This window comes from Prionailurus viverrinus, chromosome C1 (assembly GCF_022837055.1).
Source record: "Prionailurus viverrinus isolate Anna chromosome C1, UM_Priviv_1.0, whole genome shotgun sequence".
Taxonomy (NCBI): domain Eukaryota; kingdom Metazoa; phylum Chordata; class Mammalia; order Carnivora; family Felidae; genus Prionailurus; species Prionailurus viverrinus.
The window spans coordinates 58415753-58438601 of record NC_062568.1 but is presented as its reverse complement, the minus strand read 5'-3'; the positions used below and the strand labels follow the sequence as shown (position 1 = coordinate 58438601).

The following is a 22849-nucleotide window of genomic DNA, read 5'->3' as shown; positions in this document are numbered from 1 at the left end:
ATCTGTATATTTTTATACTTGAAATTTTTTTTTATTAATCACCTCTTAAATTTGCAACAAAAACATACATAAATTAAAATTTAAACTATTTTATGTCCTGGATTCTTAAGTAGAAAAAAAATTATGGGCTGTTTAACATTACAATTATTATAATTGATCAAACAACATAAATGTGTTTAAATTAAAAGTAAAAATTTCAAAAATTATTTCAGTCTGATGAATTGGGCTATTTTCTTTTCATTAGACCATATATCATTGACTAAGTATTGCTTACTGTTGGAATGAGACAGAGTTTAGAATCAATGACATCCTTGTTTTTCATTTCTACAGATAAAATCCCTGAGAAAATGTGTTCACACAGACAAACAGATGGAAATGAGAGGAATTTTATTATAGCAGTGCCACTCATTTTGTGGATTCTTTCCAAGTTATTTGTCAAAAATGCTCTTTGACATTTGCTAAAAACAAGGAATTTGAAAACTTCTGACTTGCGAAAGTAGTTGTTACCCAGTCATTAGAACGTTCACTCTCTTATTTTCCAGGAGGCCTACCAAAAAGGCTTTGCCAGATTTATCAGCTTCTGGGCAGCCAATTACACACCTGTGTTGATTGTGTAGGTACAACTCCTAAGGACAGTGTTCACATTGCACTCTACTTGAGGGGAATGAACTGGAATCGGTCAGTGCACAACTGTCACAGCTGTATGTGGTGGCCTTATAAATTATGCCTACTATATAAGCGTCCAACTTCAGCTCAGGTCACGATCTCGTGGTCCGTGAGTTCGAGCCCCGTATCGGGCTCTGGGCTGATGGCTCAGAGCCTGGAGCTTGCTTCTGATTCTGTGTCTCCCTCTCTCTCTGCCCCTCCCCCATTCATGCTCTGTCTCTCTCTGTCTCAAAAATAAATAAAAAAACGTTAAAAAATTTAAAAAAAAATAAATTATACCTACTATTTACTTAGCAACTTATTTAATCCAGTATGTAAATGAAGTATGCAAAATTTCCTGTATATATCCATCATTTATACACACTGATAATGATATCACAATTAGCATATCAAACATTTAATGACATAGCAGTATTTAGTGGAAAGATGTACTAATATGGTAAAAACAAATAAAATACTTATTTTTAGAAACCAAGAGTCTTTTAGAAAGTGAAGTGTGATGTCAAAAGGCATCCAAGTCCATGCCAAGCTCAATATCTGCCAAGAGTCATTTATATCTCATCTCCATGGTGGCTCTTTATTTCCTTAAGACTTGAATTCACAGATGGCACATTTGTTTCCTCGAACAGTGTCATTAATTTATTTAATTTATGAATGCTAATTATATGTTTCTGAGTGCATCAGATCTATTAGCATTGCAGTGGTCTCTTTGATAAAGCATGTGGTAAAGAGGAACTGCTCTGGCAGTGCCCTACAGGACCTGTTCTTCCCTTGGCAAGTTGAGGCAGTCTAACATATACTAAGATACACTGTGTTTGGCCTTTTTAAAAAATGAGATATAATTGACATGTAACTGACATACACTGTTAAGCAGTAATTCATAACCAGTAAATATCAGGCAATGGAAGCAAGAGTTTAGTTGGCCTATACAGCAATCTGAATAACTGCACAAATGACAATACAGTGAATTCTATTATTCAAGAATCATTTATCACATGACATTATGATTCTGGAAGCCCCTACTCCTTGCCTGGGTGGCTCAGTCGGTTGGGTGTCAGACTGGCTCCTGTTTTGAACTTGCAATTCGTGAGTTTGAGCCCCTTGCAGCTGTGCTGACAGCTCAGAGCCTGGAGCCTGTTTCAGATGCTGTGTCTCCCTCACTCTGCCCCTCCCCCCCCTCAAAAATAAATAAACATTAAAAAATGTAGAAGCCCCTACTCTTAGTTAGGTGGAGTCTGTAATATTTTCTATGCATCAAACTTGGCATCATAGCCACAAACTTCAAGACAAATATGGAAAGAATGCCCCCTCTTCAATCAGTCACAATAACACCAAGAATAATATCACTATCAGTTGTGAAGGACAAGCTGTCTATAATTACAATTTACTATAAAGTTCATAATTTTTTGAAGAAATGTTTACAATTACAAATTTCCAAATTGAGGTTTTGATGGAGAATTAAGTGTAAATAGCCTTTCATTATAATAGCTTTCATATGTAACATTTTTATGCCACATCCTATGCACTCTCACATTTGTAATTTTATTTTATCCTTCCAATAATGTTATGTTGAGAAAATATTGGCATTTTCTGTTTTACATATCAGAAAACTAAGGATCAGAGAAATTTTGGTACTTCCTTAAGGCTATATGTTATAAAAGTGGCAGAGATGAAATTTCAGCCTGAAACAAAAATCTCATATACTTTTCCTCTCTACCAAACTGTTTACCTGAGGTTGAAATAGTGAACCTTTTGTTTTTCTTCCATTTTGGGTCCAACATCCATTCTTCTAACTTTGCAAAAGAATCACCTGATGCCCTTGTTAGAATACAGATTCCTAGGTCTCCACCCCAGAGACCTGGTGGTGTTTGTGGGATGCTGCATAACTATGATCCCACATAATTCAGTTGAGACTGACCTGCAGAATTAAACTAAAACCACCCAAACGAGAATAAGCAGATGCTACTTATTCAGATTTTGCTATAGCAACAGAGTAAGCCCCCATTACTTGCCTTTGGGAGAGGCTCAAAGGCAGGCAGGGGAGTGGGAAAGCTTTATAAAACTGAAGAATAGGGGGAAGGTATGTTCGGATTGGAGGTTGTTGGCCTGGGAAAGCTAGAGGCAGGCTACTAGAGGCAAGGGGTGTTTTATGTGATTGGTTTGGGGAGCAGTTGGCTTTCTCTGGTTGCTCCTGAGTTGGAAGTCCAGCAAAAAGAGGGACCTTGGCAGTCCTTGAGGATGTCCTAACTGTTCTGGTCCAGATGCAGAGGTTATGGTTTGGCTTCCTGAGCTTCTTACGTGGTTCAGAGTTGTGTTGTCATACATAGTTTGGCCATTGTCCATTTGTATATTCTGTCTCTCGGACCATACTTTGAGAAACACACTGGGCCTCTGATGTTCATTTCATCCTGGTCCCTTTCCTCCCTTAACATGGCTAGACTGTCAGCTCCCTAAGAGCTCTAATTACCAGTGCCTAGCCCTATCAGACACTCAATAAAAACTTGCAAATGAATGGATGGATGCTGTCTGTGTAGCACATGGACGTCTTTATATGACTGGACTTGCTGTCATCAGGAAGAAAGACTGGAGGCTGCTTCTTCAGCTACTCTGCTCTAAATATGTGAAGTTGAATCCTTGACCCTGGCTGCTCTCAGTTTATCTTAAAGCTTCCAGGTTAGTCTGTAGTGTGCAAATCAGCCCCAGGGGCTCCCTCCTGAGTTGAGCGCTCCGCTGGGGGCGGGATGATGTTGGTGGGAAAGCGACACTTATTCTGGCATTCTGAAGGCAACCTCAGCCCCAGACCTTTAAGGTTTGCTGCACACTTTCCCCTCCATCTCTCCCTCTAGGGCCTGGCCTGTGAGAGCTACTGAAGGAGGGGGAAAGGGCATCCCTCTCTCAGCCTCCAGATGTGGACTTCAGAGTGTCTAGAGAAAAACGCTCGGGGGTGTGTGCTGTGTGTGAGGCGCAGACCTAAGGAAGGAGCAGAAAGCTAGTCGCGCAGGCAGTCTCCTCGGAGCTGACTTCCCACCTGCTGCAGGGGGGAACGGCCGGGAAGGGGCTGCAGCCGCGTGCCCGGCCGCCCCGCCCCTGCTCGCAGCGCGGCCCCGCCACCGGGGAGTTCCCGCGAGTGGCCCCGCGCCCAGGCCGCGCGGGGGGCTGTTCGGCTGGAGGCGGGGAGCAGCCAGGGCACCAAAATAGGAGCCGCTTGTGGGCTGGAGCTGCACTAGCAGGCACCCTCCGCCGCGCTTCTTCCAAAGATGGTCAGAGGGTCCGGAGGCGCCCCAGCCCCCGCTCGCCGCTAGCCCGTCGGCCCGCACCGTGCCCGGGAGCCGCCGCCGGAGGTAGGTGCGCTGCGGCGTCCCCGCCCGGGGCCAGCCCGAGGGGAGCGAGCGGGGCCGAGCGCGGGAGAGCGAGGCCGCGCCGCCTCCCGAGCCCGCCCGCGGCAGGGGCGCAGAGACAATGGCCGCGCGGGCGCCGGGCCGGGCCGAGCGCGGGGCCGCCCGCGTGCCCTCCCCACACCTGTGCTGCGTCCCAGGGCGGAGGGGACGCGGGCACCGGCCCGGCGGGCGGCGCGCGGCGCCCTCGAGTCGAGTCCCCGCGCCAGGCCCGGCCCGGGGCGGGGCGGTCTCCGGGCGGGAACGCGGGCCCGGGGCCCAGGCGCGGGGCGCGCGGAAACCCCTGCGGCAGGCGCGGGGGAGGGGGCGCAGGGATGGAGGGACAGCGGCCCGGCAGCTTTCTTTTCGCTCCATTCTTAAGCCGAAAGGTACAAGGTTTCCCTTTTCCAAGATTTCTTCATTTCTAGTTATATTTCGATCGCCCCTTTTTTGGCATCTCGAGACGACTCCCAAGGGAGAAGGCGCTAGTGAAAAAGGTTGAATTGGGGCCGAGCCAAGACGGCCAAAGTCCGGTCTCTAGTGGGGTGACCCGCCCGGACACTCGGTTTGTCAAGCGTGGGTTCTCTCTCTCCGACCGCCAACTAGGGTCGGATTTCGGAGACTGGGTGAATGGGGTAGCAAATCAATATTTTTTATTTAAAGGACTACTGAAAATCCTAGGGGCCTCATTTCAGGCTCAAAGTGACCCCGAATTTAGATTGACCATCACATAAATGACGAAATAGTGTATCCACATTTTGCATTTGTTACTTAGTGTAGCTTTAGAGTATCATCATAAGGATTGGCATATTTAGCATTGATTATTTTCAGTAATATGCAACATTGAAAACACATTTATTTCATGTTTATTGCAGCCATGGCTCTCAAAGGACAAGAAGATTATATTTACCATTTCAAGGATACGACGCATCCAGTGGATTTTCTGGATGCATTCAGAACATTTTACTTGGATGGATTATTTACTGATATTACCCTTCAGTGTCCTTCAGGCATAATCTTCCATTGTCACCGAGCTGTTTTAGCTGCTTGCAGCAATTATTTTAAGGCAATGTTCACAGCTGACATGAAAGAAAAATTTAAAAATAAAATAAAAATCTCTGGCATCCACCATGATATTTTGGAAGGCCTTGTGAATTATGCATACACTTCCCAGATTGAAATAACTAAAAGAAACGTTCAAAGCCTGCTTGAAGCAGCCGATCTGCTACAGTTCCTTTCAGTAAAGAAAGCTTGTGAGCAGTTTTTGGTAAGGCACTTGGATATTGATAATTGTATTGGAATGCACTCCTTTGCAGAATTTCACGTGTGTCCAGAACTAGAGAAGGAATCTCGAAGAATTCTGTGTTCAAGGTTTAAGGAAGTGTGGCAACAAGAAGAATTTTTGGAAATCAGCCTTGAAAAGTTTCTCTTTATATTGTCCAGAAAGAATCTCAGTGTTTGGAAAGAAGAAGCTATCATAGAGCCTGTTATTAAGTGGACTGCTCATGACGTAGAAAATCGAATTGAATGCCTGTATAATCTACTAAGCTATGTGAACATAGATATAGATCCAGTGTATTTAAAAACAGCTTTAGGTCTTCAAAGAAGCTGCCTCCTAACCGAAAATAAGATACGATCTCTAATATATAATGCTTTGAATCCCCTGCATAAAGAGATTTCTCAGAGGTCCACAGCCACAATGTACATCATTGGAGGCTATTACTGGCATCCTTTATCAGAGGTTCATATATGGGATCCTCTGACAAATGTTTGGATTCAGGGAGCAGAAATACCAGACTATACTAGGGAGAGCTATGGTGTTACATGTTTGGGACCCAACATTTATGTAACTGGGGGTTATAGGACGGATAATATAGAAGCTCTTGACACAGTGTGGATCTATAACAGTGAAAGCGATGAATGGACGGAAGGTTTGCCAATGCTCAATGCCAGGTATTACCACTGTGCAGTCACCTTGGGTGGCTGTGTCTATGCTTTAGGTGGTTACAGAAAAGGGGCTCCTGCAGAAGAGGCTGAGTTCTATGACCCATTAAAAGAGAAATGGATTCCTATTGCAAACATGATTAAAGGTAAGTACAGATTACATTTATTCTCTATTTTTAAGTGTTTTTTTTTAAGTTTATTTTGAGAGAGACAGAGACAGTGCAAGTGGGGGAGAGGCAGAGAAGGAGAGAGAGAGAATCCCAAGCAGACTCTCCACTGTCCGCACAGAGCCTAATGGGGGGGGCTTGAACTCATGACACTGAGATCATGACCTGAGCTGAAACCAAGAGTCGGATGCTTAATCGACTGAGCCACCCAGGGGCCCCAATATTTTTTAAGGGTTTGAAGTTAAGACCAGTGATCTAAATTATCTTGCAAATAACTTTAAAAGAATTTATCACTTTTGGAATGCTACCTAGGAACTATAATAGATTATACAAGTAATTGTGGACAGAATGTTCCAAGTAAAAGCGTGGTATAACAGTCCCCAACTTGTTTGAGGTTATGTGATCAGAATATGCTACTCAGACTAGAAAAAAATCATTTATGTAAGAAAACAGTATAACTCATTCTCCTTACTCTACAGCCTGTTTCAAGCCTAGGTCTTGCTTCAGGTCTTAAGAATATATATTTAAGTCAAAGTCTAAATGAAGGGAGAAAGCTGGGTAGTTTTATTAGTTTATACTTAAATTTTTTTTTTTTTTGCTTGCTTACTCTTGAAATTGAATCCTTTTCAATCCTGCTTTTAAATATTCAGCTTTCTCCCTCTCATTATGTGGTCATCTCTCTTTTAAAGGGTCTTTCATTAAAACTTTGAAAGGTTTGGTCCCTGTAGAGTGTAACAAATTACATTCTCTCAAAAACTAGAGACAGATAGCCCCTTCTTTTTGTGATTCAAGTCCTGTTTCATAGAGTAGAAGATAAGGCAGATCCCATACCTTCCCTCATGTGGTCCACACAGCCAGGTGCACTATTGGGTCTCAATGTCTGTCTGATAAACACTGTATTTTCTGCTCTGTCCAGCACTATATTAGCCTTGCTCTCCTTCCCTCCTACTGGCAAAAAAGTTAAACTGGAATCTTAATTACATTTATTCATTTGTGCTGGAGAGTTGCACAAAAACAACTGGTAGGTTGTTACTAAATTTGTGTCATTTTATCCCAAATGTTCCTTCCCAGGGCTTTCTGTTTCTTTTTTAACACTAGGGAGGGTGTGGGAATCTGACCTGGTCTGGGAATCTGACCTGGTGTGATCGTTGGATGACAAGCAGGAAGCCTGAGAGGCCGGATGGTCTTGTGATCAGGCACGTTGCTTCTGAAGCCAAACTGCAGTCTAAATCCCAACCTTCCACTTACTTGCTGGTGTGCTCAGGCAAATTGTTTAACCTCCCTGTGCCTCGGTTTTATGGGGGTGGGGGTGGGGGTGACAACATTATATAGCTTAGGGTTTTGAGAAGATTAAATGAATTTGTGCATGTGAAGTGTGTAGAACAGTGTCTGGAGCAAAGTAAACAGTAAGTGTTAGGTATTCTTGTCATTATTCGTTGTTCATTATTGTCATAATAAAGGTCATTATAGAAGAACATGTCAACTTTGATAGAACAAAAATATCTTTCATGTTAGGGGCGACTGGGTGGCTCAGTCGGTTAAGTGTCCCACTCACGCTGACAGCATGAAGCCTGCTTGAGGTTGTCTCCCTCCCTCTCTCTCTGCCCCTCCCCTGCTCGCTCTCTTTCTCTCTCTCTCAAAATAAAAAAATAAACTTTAAAAAGGTGTCTTTCATATTAAATCATGCCCGTTCTCCTGCATGCCCGAAGGTTCTGCCGCAGTAGGTGATAGAGCGGGAGAAGGGGGCATAAGGCCCACTACTGTTGCTGCTCTGGTTTTGTGGTTTTGGACTCTGCCTGAGCTTGACCGCTGATTCCTGGTCTTCTCCCCAGGATGTTCCTGAAGGTTGTCATGACTCCTTTCCTACTCAAGAGACAAAGAAAGTTCAAATATTTTAGCAGCTATTGTCAACGTGGAAAAGTTTCTGCCAATGAGATAATGAGATAACAGTTCCAGTGCTTTCCTAGTGAAGAGCATATTTCTGTGAGGATGAAAGTTTATTACTTTACTGCAATTTTGTTGAATCATATTAAAAAATTTTTTTTGATGTTTATTTTTGAGAGAGAGAGACACACACATGTACACACACACACACACACACACACACACACACACACACACACAGTCCCCAGTGCCCCTGGGGGAGGGGCAGAGAGAGAGGGAGACACAGAATCCGAAGCAGGCTCCAGGCTCTGAACTGTCAGCACAGAGCCCAATGCAGGGCTCAAGCTCACCTACTGTGAGATCATGGCCTGAGACATAGACGCCCAACTGACTGAGCCACCCAGGCACCCCTGTTAAATCATGTGTGAAACATGCTTGCTGAAAAGAAAATGCTTCAGTGGTGCGTCCACTGTGAAAGAAAGCCATTATCTGTTTTTTGCCTTCACCTTGAGTAGGATGGGAGACCCTCATGCTCGAAAGCCCCCCATCCCAACCAGCTGGGCTTGAAATTTCAAAGTTTTATTTATACTTTGACATTGAAGTTTTGATTCCTGATTGTAACTAATTGTCCCTGGGAAGGGTAACACTGTGTCAGTCATGCGCAGCTTTCGCCAGTGCTGATTTTGAGTTTTAAGTTTCTCATTTTTCTAATTTGCAAGAGTAACGTTACTTTTCCCAGTTTGTTTTGTTTTGTAGTCATGAAGTGAACTGGCAGCTTCCCCTGGTGATCAGAATGTAAATTGGGTAGAGTCAAATTTCAAATTCATTTCCTTTTTTGGTTTAGGGATGTACAGAGAAGAAATAAATACTTGGCTGAAGTTTAGGAGCTCCTTTTTTTCCCTCTCTTATCGTAACTGCCCTGCTTATAAACTCACTTTTGTGTTGGAGTAGAAATATACAAGGAGATTGAACTGTACCCAGCATGTACCAGTGGTAAATAAAAGTTGTTTGAAAGACTAAACTGATGTATTCAACTAATCTGATGTCTTCCTTCCCTGCCGAACTCATTTCTTCCTCCTCATTTTCCTAGGGCATCAGGGTGTCCTGGTTTTCTGAGCTTAGGACCTCAGAATCAGTTTTGTTTGTTTCTGGAACAGTCAGTCATCAAGGCTTATCTGTGCGTCTTGTCTCCATACCCAAAGCCCCTCCTAAATCAGGCCCTCAGTACTTTGTACCTGGGCCAATACCTAGATCTTTCTGACTCTGTCTTCTGCTTTTGTAGTCTCTCCCTTCCTCTGCTTAAAAATCTTAAAAATCCTGCTGAATGAAGTCCACATTTCTTAGTTGAGTGCCAGGATCCTTTGTGATGTGGCTTCAACTTACCATGTCGGCTTTAATTCCCACACGACAGCCCCAGGTCTGCCACGGGCCCTTCCGTATGCTGGCATCAATCCGGGCCTCTAGACATTGCCCACTAAGCCTCTGTGCTTGCCTTGCCCTCTGCTTAGGATGGCTTCCTCTCACCTCTACCTGCCACAGTCCTACCTACCGGGGTCCAGGTCAGAGTCGGCCACCTGCTATCTGACTTCCCTCCTCAAAGCAATGTCTCCTTGCCCTGAACGTTCACGGTGTTTCTGTACCCTGTGTTCTAACTATTGGTGTAAGTGTCTCACCCTCTTTTAAAAGAGTGCAAGCAGCCTCTCTTGTTCATTCTTCTATCCCTCATAGCACCTAGCACAGGACCTTGCATCTACTATCAGTAATAACAGAAACAATAAACTGAGCCCAGTATTCAGTGTGATTTTAATTAACACACAGGCGTGGGAAATGCAACTGCCTGCGTCTTACATGAAGTTATCTACGTCATCGGCGGCCACTGCGGCTACAGAGGAAGTTGCACCTATGACAAGGTCCAGAGCTACAATTCAGATATCAATGAATGGAGCCTCATCACCTCCAGCCCACATCCAGGTAAGAAAATACTGTTTCAAATAGTACATGTTGTACAGCTAAAAATGGCCTGGAAATAGAAAATGCTAGATTTATAGCAGACTGCACATGGGTGTAATTAAAAGGCTCAAAATATTCATATGCCCATCCAACCATAATCACAGGTAGTTCCAATTAGGTCACATCTACAAATGCTTTCCCCGATGTCTTTACGGAATACATTTTAAGCCTGTGTGGTTAAAAGTGGTAGTTTCTTTTTAAAATTTTCTAGATTCTTTTTATTTAAAAAAATTTTTTAATGTTTATTCATTTTTGAGAAACACAGACATGGTGTGAGCAGGGAGGGGCAGAGAGAGAGACACACACACACAGACAGAATCCAAAGCAGGCTCCAGGCTCTGAGCTGTCAACACAGAGCCCGACGTGGGGTCGAACTCATGAACCGTGAGATCATGACCTGAGCCGAAGTCAGATACTCCAACTGACTGAGCCACCCAGGCGCCCTAAAATTTTCTAGATTCTTTTGTTGTGTTTCCTATTCCTCTGTTGTGTGCTTTCTTTCATTTATATGCATTATATAAAACACAGTTTTTATAGACAGTTAAAAAGCACTAGTCTGTCAAATAGTCGGGAAGATTACTCATTGATTCAGTTCAACAGGAGATGGTTTCTTCTTTTTAGCATGTTCTGTCTGGGCACCAGTAATTATTAAGCACTCACTCCTGTGATGTACAGAACCCCATGTTGGCCTTACTTTGACAGTCATGAAGGGGACATGTGGTCCATCCACAAGGAATGGCCAGCCTTCTGCCTTCTGTGCCTTTGTTCTTTGACGTGTCTCTTTGATATATGTTTAAGATTTTTCCTTAGGTAAGATTCATATCACCGTATCACTATACTACTTTGGATGATTTTCCATATAGCATAAGGCTTCTATGTGAGTCACAATTGGAAATTCCCAAGCTTGAATCATCTGAGAGTGATAGCAGTTGTTAACCTTCTTGAACACTTTCTGTAGGTCAGCTACTGATTAAGCACCTTACATGTCGTATTACCTTAAATTCTATCTATAACCTTACAAGTAGGTATTGTTCACCCCCATTTTACGTATTTAGAAATGGAGTCTAGAAAGGATAAGGTCACACAGTTTGGAAGTGGCAGACCAGGATTCATTTAAGCAGTCTGATTGTATAATCTGTGCTATAGCCACGAAGCAGTCTGTCTCTTCTGAAGGGACCAGGCTCTCCTGCTTTTGACCAGTTTCATCTGGCAGTTGAGGTGAAGCACACTGAATCTGGTGCTGCATATCCATATGTCCTGGGCTTTGCATAAGAAGAGACTTCGGCCACAGGCTGGCCTGGCTCAGAAGACATGGAACAGGTACCCTATCTTCTAGTAACCCAGATGTAATTATCGCAGACTCCCCACCACTTTCTGTTATGGTTAGCGAAGTTATAATGGAAAGTAGTAATACCGGCTTGTATGGAGTAATAGCTAACTTTTAGTTAGTAAGTATGCATCAGGCACTAACTATTCTAATAATTTTTTATGTCTTAATCTATTTAAACCTTACAGCAATCCTGTGAGCGAGGTACTACTATTATCTCATTTTGCAGGCCACTGAGGCACAGACATGGTAAATGAATTGCCTAAGGTCAGCTAGCTAGTGCTTGTTAGAGATGAGGTTCAAATCCAGGCAATCTGGCTGGGAGGCCATGTTCTTAACAATTGCACTGTTATCTCATTTGATCTTCATGTTAACCTTATCAGTTAGATATTACTTTGACATCTTTACAAAGAAAATCCAATATATGAAAACTCAGATTAACAAATTAGAGGGCAGTTATTTACATTACAAATTTAATATAGATTTCATAAAGGGTTCCTTTAAAAATAAATGTCCTATAACGTATTTAAGTAGCATAGGTCTTGTTAACTGCTTGAAAGGGAGTCTAAAAGATGTAATCGAAAGCATGAAAATCCATGGCCAACTGAAAAATCAGTCAAATAAATATTAAATTAGAGTACAAGTCAATGGGATCACATAATTCTGTTTGTAAAGTTTTGCTTTATATTGGACTTTTTTGTGACATAATGTAAGAAACAAAGGTAGCAAATTAGCATGCTGCCTGGTATGTTCTTTTTGGGGTACAGTGTTTAAAATATTTTTAACTGACTTGCCACCAATATTTAAAATTCGGTAGTTCTTAAATAAAAATCATGATTCCTGGCCTTTAGAAAAATTATAATGACCTTAGACCACATTCCTTTCTGTCATCAATCACTGGATCCAAGTAGTGGCTGTTCCCTTTTATTTTTATATTTTTTATTTTTTTTATTTTTTTTTATGAAATTTATTGACACATTGGTTTCCATACAACACCCAGTGCTCATCCCAAAAGGTGCCCTCCTCAATACCCATCACCCACCCTCTCCTCCCTCCCACCCCCCATCAACCCTCAGTTTGTTCTCAGTTTTTAACAGTCTCTTATGCTTTGGCTCTCTCCCATTCTAACCTCTTTTTTTTTTTTCCTTCCCCTCCCCCATGGGTTCCTGTTAAGTTTCTCAGGATCCACATAAGAGTGAAACCATATGGTGTCTGTCTTTCTCTGTATGGCTTATTTCACTTAGCATCACACTCTCCAGTTCCATCCACGTTGCTACAAAAGGCCATATTTCATTTTTTCTCATTGCCACGTAATATTCCATTGTGTATATAAACCACAATTTCTTTACCCATTCATCAGTTGATGGACATTTAGGCTCTTTCCATAATTTGGCTATTGTTGAGAGTGCTGCTATGAACATTGGGGTACAAGTGGCCCTATGCATCAGTACTCCTGTATCCCTTGGATAAATTCCTAGCAGTGCTATTGCTGGGTCATAGGGTAGGTCTATTTTTAATTTTCTGAGGAACCTCCACACTGCTTTCCAGAGCGGCTGCACCAATTTGCATTCCCACCAACAGTGCAAGAGGGTTCCCGTTTCTCCACATCCTCTCCAGCATCTATAGTCTCCTGATTTGTTCATTTTGGCCACTCTGACTGGTGTGAGGTGATACCTGAGTGTGGTTTTGATTTGTATTTCCCTGATAAGGAGCGACGCTGAACATCTTTTCATGTGCCTGTTGGCCATCCGGATGTCTTCTTTAGAGAAGTGTCTATTCATGTTTTCTGCCCATTTCTTCACTGGATTATTTGTTTTTCGGGTGTGGAGTTTGGTGAGCTCTTTATAGATTTTGGATACTAGCCCTTTGTCCGATATGCCATTTGCGAATATCTTTTCCCATTCCGTTGGTTGCCTTTTAGTTTTGTTGGTTGTTTCCTTTGCTGTGCAGAAGCTTTTTATCTTCATAAGGTCCCAGTAATTCACTTTTGCTTTTAATTCCCTTGCCTTTGGGGATGTGTCGAGTAAGAGATTGCTACGGCTGAGGCCACTCTGACTGGTGTGAGGTGGTATCCGAGTGTGGTTTTGATTTGTATTTCCCTGATGAGGAGCAACTTTTCATGTGCCTATTGGCCATCCGGATGTCTTCTTTTTATTTTATTTTATTTTTTTTTATTTTTATTTTTTAACATTTATTTATTTTTGAGACAGAGAGAGACAGAGCATGAATGGGGGGAGGGCCAGAGAGAGAGGGAGACACAGAATCTGAAGCAGGCTCCAGGCTCTGAGCTGTCAGCACAGAGCCTGATGTGGGGCTCGAACTCACGGACCGTGAGATCGTGACCTGAGCGAAGTCGGACGCTCAACCGACTGAGCCACCCAGGCGCCCCCATCCGGATGTCTTCTTTAGAGAAGTGTCTATTCATTTTTTCTGCCCATTTCTTCACTGGATTATTTGTTTTTCGGGTGTGGAGTTTGGTGAGCTCTTTATAGATTTTGGATACTAGCCCTTTGTCCGATATGCCATTTGCGAATATCTTTTCCCATTCCGTTGGTTGCCTTTTAGTTTTGTTGGTTGTTTCCTTTGCTGTGCAGAAGCTTTTTATTTTGTGAAATCCCAATAGTTCATTTTTGCTTTTAATTCCCTTGCCTTTGGAGATGTATCAAGAAATTGCTGCGGCTGAGGTCAGAGAGGTTTTTTCCTACTTTCTCCTCTAGGGTTTTGATGGTTTCCTGTCTCACATTTAGGTCCTTTATCCATTTTGAGTTTATTTTTGTGTATGGTGTAAGAAAGTGGTCTGGTTCCATTCTTCTGCATGTTGCTGTCCAGTTCTCCCAGCACCATTTGTTAAAGAGACTGTCTTTTTTCCATTGGATATTCTTTCCTGCTTTGTCAAAGATTAGTTAGCCATACTTTTATGGGTCCAATTCTGGAGTCCCTATTTTATTCCATTGGTCTATGTGTCTGTTTTTGTGCCAATACCATGCTGTCTTGATGATTACAGCTTTGTAGTAGAGGCTAAAGTCTGGGTTCATGATGCCTCCCGTTTTTTGGTCTTCTTCAAGATTACTTTGGCTATTCAATCTCCCAACAAGTAAGAGTCCAGGATCAGATGGCTTCCCTGGGGAATTCTACCAGACATTTAAAGCAGAGATAATACCTATCCTTCTCAAGCTGTTCCAAAAAATAGAAAGGGAAGGAAAACTTCCAGACTCATTCTATGAAGCCAGCATTACTTTGATTCCTAAACCAGACAGAGACCCAGCAAAAAAAGAGAACTACAGGCCAATATCCCTGATGAATATGGATGCAAAAATTCTCAATAAGATACTAGCAAATCGAATTCAACAGCATATAAAAAGAATTATTCACCATGATCAAGTGGGATTCATTCCTGGGCTGCAGGGCTGGTTCACCATTCACAAATCAATCAATGTGATACATCACATTAATAAAAGAAAAGATAAGAACCATATGATCCTGTCAATCGATGCAGAAAAAGCATTTGACAAAATTCAGCATCCTTTCTTAATAAAAACCCTCAAGAACATACTTAAATATCATAGAAGCCATTTATGAAAAGCCCACAGCTAATATCATCCTCAATGGGGAAAAACTGAGAGCTTTCCCCCTGAGATCAGAAACACGACAGGGATGTCCACTCTCACTGCTGTTGTTTAACATAGTGTTGGAAGTTCTAGCATCTGCAATCAGACAACAAAAGGAAATCAAAGGCATCAAAATTGGCAGAGATGAAGTCAAGCTTTCACTCTTTGCAGATGACATGATATTATACATGGAAAACCTGATAGACTCCACCAAAAGTCTACTAGAACTGATACATGAATTCAGCAAAGTTGCAGGATACAAAATCAATGTACAGAAATCAGTTGCATTCTTATACACTAATAGTGAAGCAACAGAAAGACAAATAAACTGATCCCATTCACAATTGCACCAAGAAGCATAAAATACCTAGGAATAAACCTAACCAAAGACGTAAAAGATCTGTATGCCGAAAACTATAGAAAGCTTATGAAGGAAATTGAAGAAGATATAAAGAAATGGAAAAACATTCCATGCTCATGGATTGGAAGAATAAAGTTAAAATGTCAATACTAACCAGACTTATCTACACATTCAATACAATCCCAATCAAAATTGCACCAGCATTCTTCTAGAAGCTAGAACAAGCAATCCTAAAATTTGTATAGATGGCACTTCTGTGCTCCATGTCACCAGTCTCTCCCATTCCTATCACATCATGGACCTGGCATCTGTGCCGTTGCTCTTCTTACTCCCGGCCTGCTTCATTCAACTGGTCTGTTAGCTCCTTCGCCCTTGAAGGCATAGGGCCTGCCTCTGCTGAACTGTGGCGAGGTGTGCCTCTTACACACTTTCAGAGCGCCTCCTGAGGAACATAAAATGTCAGTCTCAAGTCTGCCTTACAGATCTGTAGCTTAGACCACAAAAGAAATCATGACTACTCTTATTTTTAAAAGGTACTATAAATGTTATCTTTTTTTTTCTTAATGCCTTTGAGGTTGGTGGTTTTCGGTTTTTTTTTTTTTGGTTTTTGGCTTTATTTTTTTAATGTTTATTTTATTAAAACTTTTTTTTTAACATTTATTTATTTTCCATAGAGAAAGAGACAGAGTGTGAGCTGGGGAGGGTCAGAGAGAGAGGGAGATACAGAATCCAAAGCATGCTCCACGTTCTGAGCTGTCAGCACAGAGCCTGATGAGGGGCTTGAACTCACAAACTGAGATCATGACCTGAGCTGAAGTTGGATGCCCAACTGACTGAGCCACCCAGGCACCCCTCATGTTTATTTATTTTAGAGAGAGAGCGCAAGCGGGTGAGGGGCAGAGACAGAGGGAGACACAGAATCTGAAGCAGGCCCCAAGCTCTGAGCCATCAGCACAAACCCCAGTGTGGGGCTGGAACCCACGAACCGTGAGATCATGACCTGAGCCAAAGTCAGATGCTTAACCAACTGAGCCACCCAGGCGCCCCCCCCCCCTTTTTTAACGTTTGTTTATTTTAGAGACAGAGTGCAAGCAGGGGAGGGGCAGAGAGAGAGGGAGACTTTTTTTTAAATTCTTTAATGTTTATTTATTTTTGAGAGAGAGAGAGAGAGAACAAGTGGAGGAGGGGCAGAGAGAGAGGGAGACAGAATCTGAAGCAGGCTCCAGTCTCTGAGCTGTCAGCACAGAGCCTGACATGGGGCTCGAACTCACGGACTGCAAGATCATGACCTGAGCCGAAGTCAGGTGCTTAACCCACTGTGCCACCCAGGTGCCCCAAGGGTGGTGGTTTTGTTTAGTTAAAAAACAGGGGACTCCAATTCCATTAAATTAAAGATGACATTTATTGAGACCTTACCTCAGGAAGGGTACCATTCAAGTTATTATGTAAGACACAAAGATGGTTAAGAGTGAGTCTCTACTGCTACAGGAGCTCAGAATTTAGAAGGAAATATACATACATAACAGGAATATAAGACAGTCATAGAAATAAGTGCCGTTGAAATTGAGGGTAGAAGGAGCTTGAGAATAAGGGGAATCTGAAAATCTTAGAAGGCTTCCAGGAGTTCACTGTTATGATTTAGTCCTTAAAGAATGGATACAATTAAGGTATTTTTTGAGGGAGGAAGTTAATGATGGGAGGCAGAGGGGCAAGTTCCAGGTATATTCCAGTGCCTGGGAGTGGATGTATATGATGGGATGTGAGAGGGTAGAATGAGAGATTGGATGGGAGAGTTCAGTGGAGGAGCGTACCATAGAGGGCTTTGAATGGCAGTTAGAATTTGAAAAATTGTGAACTAACAAAGGTTTTAGAGCCTTTCAGAATAGATTAGGAGAAGGCCAGAAGTCTGCTGAAACTGTTACAATAACCCAGGTGAGAAATGCTGAAAGCCTGAAGCAGTAGGAGGTGAAAACGGGTAGATATGAGGAATATTATGGATTCACCATGGGAAGGAGGAGGTGGTGGGAACAGAGGAGAGGAGCTGAGTTGGAACTTAGTTTTGTAGTTAACTGTGAAGGACTGGTTGGATCACCCAGAAGAGCTGTCCAGCAGGCAATGGGAAGTGTGGGTCTGCGGCCCAGGAGGAAGAGTGAGTCTGACTTTAGAGATCTGGGTGTCATTTGCTTGGAGGTGATGACTGTGGGTGTGGAAATGGTTGAGGTGCCTTGCAAGGGTGGGACTAAGTACAGCTAAGGACAGAGTCTTGGGAAACAGCACTAGTTAAGGGATGAGCTGGGAAAGAAGAGTGTGGGAAGAACAGGGAAGAAGCAGGATGTGATAAAGAAAAAAACCTATGGAAAGCCTTGTCAAGTGGGGAGAGAGTTCTTTCTGGCTCCGCCATTTATTCACATGACTGCTCTTGGGCAGTGGCTTAAGCTCTTGACTTTTACTTTCTAGTAAAATAAAGAGGTTAAATTACCTAAGCTTTACAGGTCTTTTCCGTGAGAAAAATCTTAGGAAAAAGTTCTAAATCATTTCAGTGTATACTGAATACCTGAAAATATCGTGGTTGTCTCAGAGCCCCTACATGGCTTTATTCATATCATTCATGGAATACTAAATACAGACTGCTATGGATTTATAGTGAATAGTTGTGTGTAAACTTTTTGAGCCATGACAGATGGTACCATTCTTATACTTAGTTTGAAATTGTTCACTCGTTCATTGGTCCAACAGAGGTTTGCTGAGTGTTTCCCACATGTTGTGTATAGTGTTAGGTATAGTTATGGATAGTGCTGGGAGCTCAATAAAGGCACAGTTCCTCAGGCTCAGTAGCTTTGTAGAGTGACCAACAGAGAAAAAGGCAGTTACAGATGAGGAAGAAAAAGTTTCCATCAGCAAAAACAGAGCATTATGTTGTATTTGGGTAACAGGAAAAAACCCAAGAATCACCTTATCTTAAACATTTTTCCTGCTATAGGAAGATTGAGATACTTAAAGAAAAAAAATTTTTTTTGTTTATTTATTTTCATGGGGCACCTAGGTGGCTCTGTTGGTTGGGCGTTCGACTTCAGCTCAGGTCATGATCTCGCAGCTTGTGAGTTTGAGCCCCACACATCAGGCTCTGTGCTGACAGCTCAGAGCCTAGAGCCTGCTTCAGATTCTGTGTCTCCCTCTGTCTCTGCCCCTCCCATGCTCGTGCTCTGTCTCTCTCTCCTTCAAAAATAAATAAACGTTTTTAAAAAATTAATGTTCATTTATTTTGAGAGGGAGAGAGAGAGCACGAGGAGGGGAAGGGCAGAGAGAGAGAGAGGAAGAGAGAATCCCAAGCAGGTTTCACACTGTCAGCTCAAGAGCCTGATGCGGGGCCCAAACCCATGAACCGTGAGATAATGACCAGAGCCAAAATCAGGAGTCAGTCATCCAAATGACTGAGCCAGCCAAGGGCCCCTTTTGATACTGTTCTTCACATAAGAACCACAAATTGAGGATTTTTTGTGAAATTTAAGAAAGGCCTAGTGAACTCATTGTTGAATCACTTAACACCAATGGATAAGATTTCTGAATCATCATTAATTTTCATGACCATTTAATGGAATAATTTCTCTAATTTCACAAGTACTGAAACAACTAAATTCTATAAAAAATTCTGCATGTATATAACTGGAAAGTAACAAAGGGGGTTTTTAGAGGTGGAAGAATTCTTATTTTCCTGGATGTTGGATACTTGAGAACAACAAAGCACAAATGTCCATCTTCTGAGATTTTTCTTGGCCTTCACAACCTAGATAGCAGAAACTTTACTGATAAGAATGCACTTGCATCCTTAAAGGGGAAATCACATTTTTGATTGTATATTCTCTTTCTAAAGAAGGGTTGATAAGCTTTTTTATTTAATTTTTTTTATATGTTTTTATTTATTTTTGAGAGAAAGAGAGACAGGGCGTGCGTGAGGGAGGGGCAGAGAGAGAGAGGGAGACACAGAATCTGAAGCAGGCTTCAGGCTCTGATCTGTCAGCACAGAGCCCGACACGGGGCTTGAACTCATGAACCACGAGATCATGACCTGAACTGAAGTCAGACGCTTAATCGACTGAGCCCCCAGGCACCCCGATAAGCTTTTTTAGTGTATAATGGGAGTGCATATTTGGGTACAGAGGGTACAAAGTACAATTCATTCATTGATCCAACAACCTTTTATTGAGTCCTTAAAAGGTTCCAAACACTTGCCATTCTCCAGCTGGGATGGAGTAGTGGGCAGGACACAGGTCCTACGCTGACTGAGGGTAGAGGGACAGTAAAGAAGAGACATCAGATAATGAGAAGTGCTGTGGAGAACATTAAAACAGGGTGATGTGGTGGAAATGCCTGACTGGCTACTTCAGGTTGGGTGGTCAGAGGAGGGCCCTCCAAGGAGATGATCATAAGATGAGACCTAGATGACAAGAAGGAGGCAGCTGTGCAAAGACTTCGGAAAAGGAGTTTCTAGACGTACGGAACAGCTCAGTGACCGCAAACTGTAACGTTAGTGCTCCTGACAAATCCTGCAGCTGGAAGTATTGAAGTGTAATCCTCTGGTTGCTATTTCCAGAGAATGAACTCACAGGCCAGTAGTGGTGCTAGAAATAGGGATGTGGAAGAAGCCTGGGACTCAGCATGCCTGTGACTAGGGTGAGGGAGGAGAGACGCTCGCTCGAGGCACAGAACTGGAGTCCCTCCGCAAGTGAGAGCAGAGCGGCCTTGTGTTTTGCGCTCTAGGCCCCTCGCTTGCCTCGCCAGAGTCACAGACCTGGGAAGGGAGAGGACGTGAGGTTGCAAAAGAGCCTGATGAATGCCTTGAAGAGCCAGCAGGTTTGCATGTGGAGGGGGAGACACATAAAATGGGGAAAATTAAAACAGCACAGAAGGCTTGCCCACCTAGAGGCAGACTCCCAGCCCAGGATCCAGCCCTCACACAGCAGCCCTCTGCCTTTGAGCGTCTTTCACAGGGTTCTTAAGATGATAGACTGTAGTTCCCCACTAGTCTGGTTGTGCTTCTCTAACTCCTTGTGTCCTTAACTTGACGAGCGCTGTGAGAGAGGCAAGCAGGGTCATCCGTGCGGCACCCGTGGCTGCAGAGGCTACAGATGATAGGGATGGTGGTAGGGATGGCCACTAAGACCTAGAGGAACCTGCACTAGTTACCTCGTACGTCTTTGTGTCAGAACAATCGGAGAGACCCTACAATTGTTACACGTGGATGTAGAATGAAAGGTGTCTGTGCTGGGGAACTCTCAGAAGGATCTGAGGATGAGCTCTTCCCTGGCATCCTGCAAAGTCAGATTAAGGATTACCTGAGAGAGAATGGCTGGACAGGTAATCTGAATCAGGTGATCGGGGATGGATTTCATGGCTCAGTGTTGTGGTAGAGGAATCAAAATGTCAAGACTACTCTACTTTTGTCTGCGGCCTTGTAAGGGATTATTATACCATCACCCTAAGGAATCTCTTTTGTTCATTATCCTAATAAAAATTTGCTTTTTTCTTTTTAATAGAGTATGGATTGTGCTCAGTTCCATTTGAAAATAAGCTCTATCTAGTTGGTGGACAAACTACAATCACGGAATGCTATGACCCTGAACAAAATGAATGGAGAGAAATCGCTCCCATGATGGAAAGGAGGATGGAGTGTGGTGCCGTCATCATGAATGGATGTATTTATGTCACTGGGGGATATTCCTACTCAAAAGGAACTTATCTTCAGAGCATTGAGAAATATGATCCAGATCTTAATAAGTGGGAAATAGTGGGCAATCTTCCAAGTGCTATGCGGTCCCATGGGTGTGTTTGTGTGTATAATGTCTGACTGAATCCATAGAAATGACCAAGTAATCACTGCGTAGTGGGAGAAAAAAAAAGAATTCAGGGTTTGGAGTCCCTTACTTATTATTGTGGCCTGGCACATAGTGGGTAAATTCCCATACCTAACCCCCACTCTTCACTTTAGTACAGTGATTAATGGTCAAGAAAAATCCTATGTATATTTACAGTTGAATCAGTAAGGTTAACACCCTATAATCTCTGCTTTTCAAAGGTAATATGGAAAGTTGGACACTTGGTAGAAGGTAAAATACCTTTATAGTGAAATTTTCTCCTGGTAGCATCAACACTGGTGTAGGTCAGAATCATTCTGTGGAATGAAATGTCTCCTATGACCCTGTAATGTATTAGTGTCTATTAAGGTTCTGTTTAGCTAGCAAGGAATTTGAAATTCAAGGAGGGAATCTTCTCTACCTCTACAAAATCAACATTTTAAAACAACTTTTTTTTTTCACCGTTAGACTTATTTAGAGTGTGGACTGACTTTAAGTTTTCTTTTCTTTTTAGTGTGTATAATTTATTGTTCTTCTTTAGTTACTGACTGCAAGAAGTATACAAGATCCTGTGCAAGAGATTATTACTGTTGAGAGTTTACAAACTAAATTTAAAAGAATGGCACATCTGAAAAATTGCAGAGAAAATAGTCAAATATTTGCTGATGCTAAGAGCTATTTTTAATTTTCAGCTTTGATGTAAATTGCTAGTTTAGGTGTCTTTAGTTCAAGCATGCTATGAAATCCTCTTTATTCTTAAGTATAGGTATATATCTGCATACAAAATTGAATTTTAGAGCCAGAAAGCATGTAGAACAGTTGTGATATAGTAAAAAATACATTGATGAGAAGAAATTTGCATTCATTTCCCAGCTGTGCCACTAACTAGATTTTTGTAACTTGAATCGAGTCACTTAACCTCTCCTCAATTAGCGCTTCATGACCCATGCACTTTGGGTCATAGATGTGCCTAGATGTGGAGCCCCATATCCCTGGGGGCAGTCAGAGGTAGCCTGGGTGGCTGAAGCTTCTGGGCAGAAACATCTTTGCCCACTTTCCCCAGTGTGCCTACAGTATTACTTTCTGTGTGTGCCAAAACTTGAGAAAAGTTAGGAAGCATTGCTGAAGTTATCTGAACTTTTAGTGATCTGTTAGACCATCTATCCACACTCTTCATCCTTTTAAAAAGACAGTAATTATTTTTAACTTTAAATGTGGAAGTTGAAAACTGCCTAGTGCTTCTGATTTTTTTCTTTCTTTTTTTTTTTTTTATAGAAAGAGACTATTTAATGCATTCATTTCAGATGGCATTTTAAATAGACACAACCCTTTGGGAATGCAATATGCTACTACATAGAGGGAGCCCCCCAAAATGACCATATCTTTGTCCCATAAATTCTACTCCTAGATTTTAACCTAAAGAATAATATAAAAACAAAACAAACAAAGGTAAATGCATGAGGATGTTTATGTCTGCATTATTTATAACAGCAAAGAATTGGAAATAATCTACATGTTAAGGAAGAAAGTGGGCTAAGAAAACAGTGAAGTATTATACTCCTACTACAATAATTATTTGGAAGACTGTAAACACATGGATGTGTCTTTGATATGGTAAGTAACATAAGCACAATACAAAAGAGAATGTGCACTATG

General features: G+C 42.2%; 1 protein-coding gene across 1 annotated transcript; it reads left to right on the top strand.

Moving 5' to 3' along the window:
• Positions 1-3746: 3746 nt before the first annotated feature.
• Positions 3747-22561, top strand: KLHL23 (kelch like family member 23). Its single transcript, XM_047871100.1, has 4 exons — positions 3747-4007; positions 4916-6130; positions 9854-10006; positions 20876-22561. The coding sequence occupies exons 2-4, from the start codon at positions 4918-4920 to the stop codon at positions 21184-21186; spliced, it is 1677 nt and encodes a 558-aa protein (XP_047727056.1). The 5' UTR covers positions 3747-4007; positions 4916-4917; the 3' UTR covers positions 21187-22561.
• Positions 22562-22849: the final 288 nt, after the last annotated feature.

What these genes read in the sequence shown, in the direction of transcription:
- KLHL23 (XM_047871100.1), top strand. Translation starts at nt 4,918, where the DNA reads ATGGCTCTCAAAGGACAAGAAGATTATATTTACCATTTCAAGGATACG. An exon ending in TATTGCAAACATGATTAAAG is followed by an intron (nt 6,131 to 9,853) that starts GTAAGTACAGAT and finishes ATTAACACACAG; the next exon opens with GCGTGGGAAATGCAACTGCC. An exon ending in CACCTCCAGCCCACATCCAG is followed by an intron (nt 10,007 to 20,875) that starts GTAAGAAAATAC and finishes TCTTTTTAATAG; the next exon opens with AGTATGGATTGTGCTCAGTT.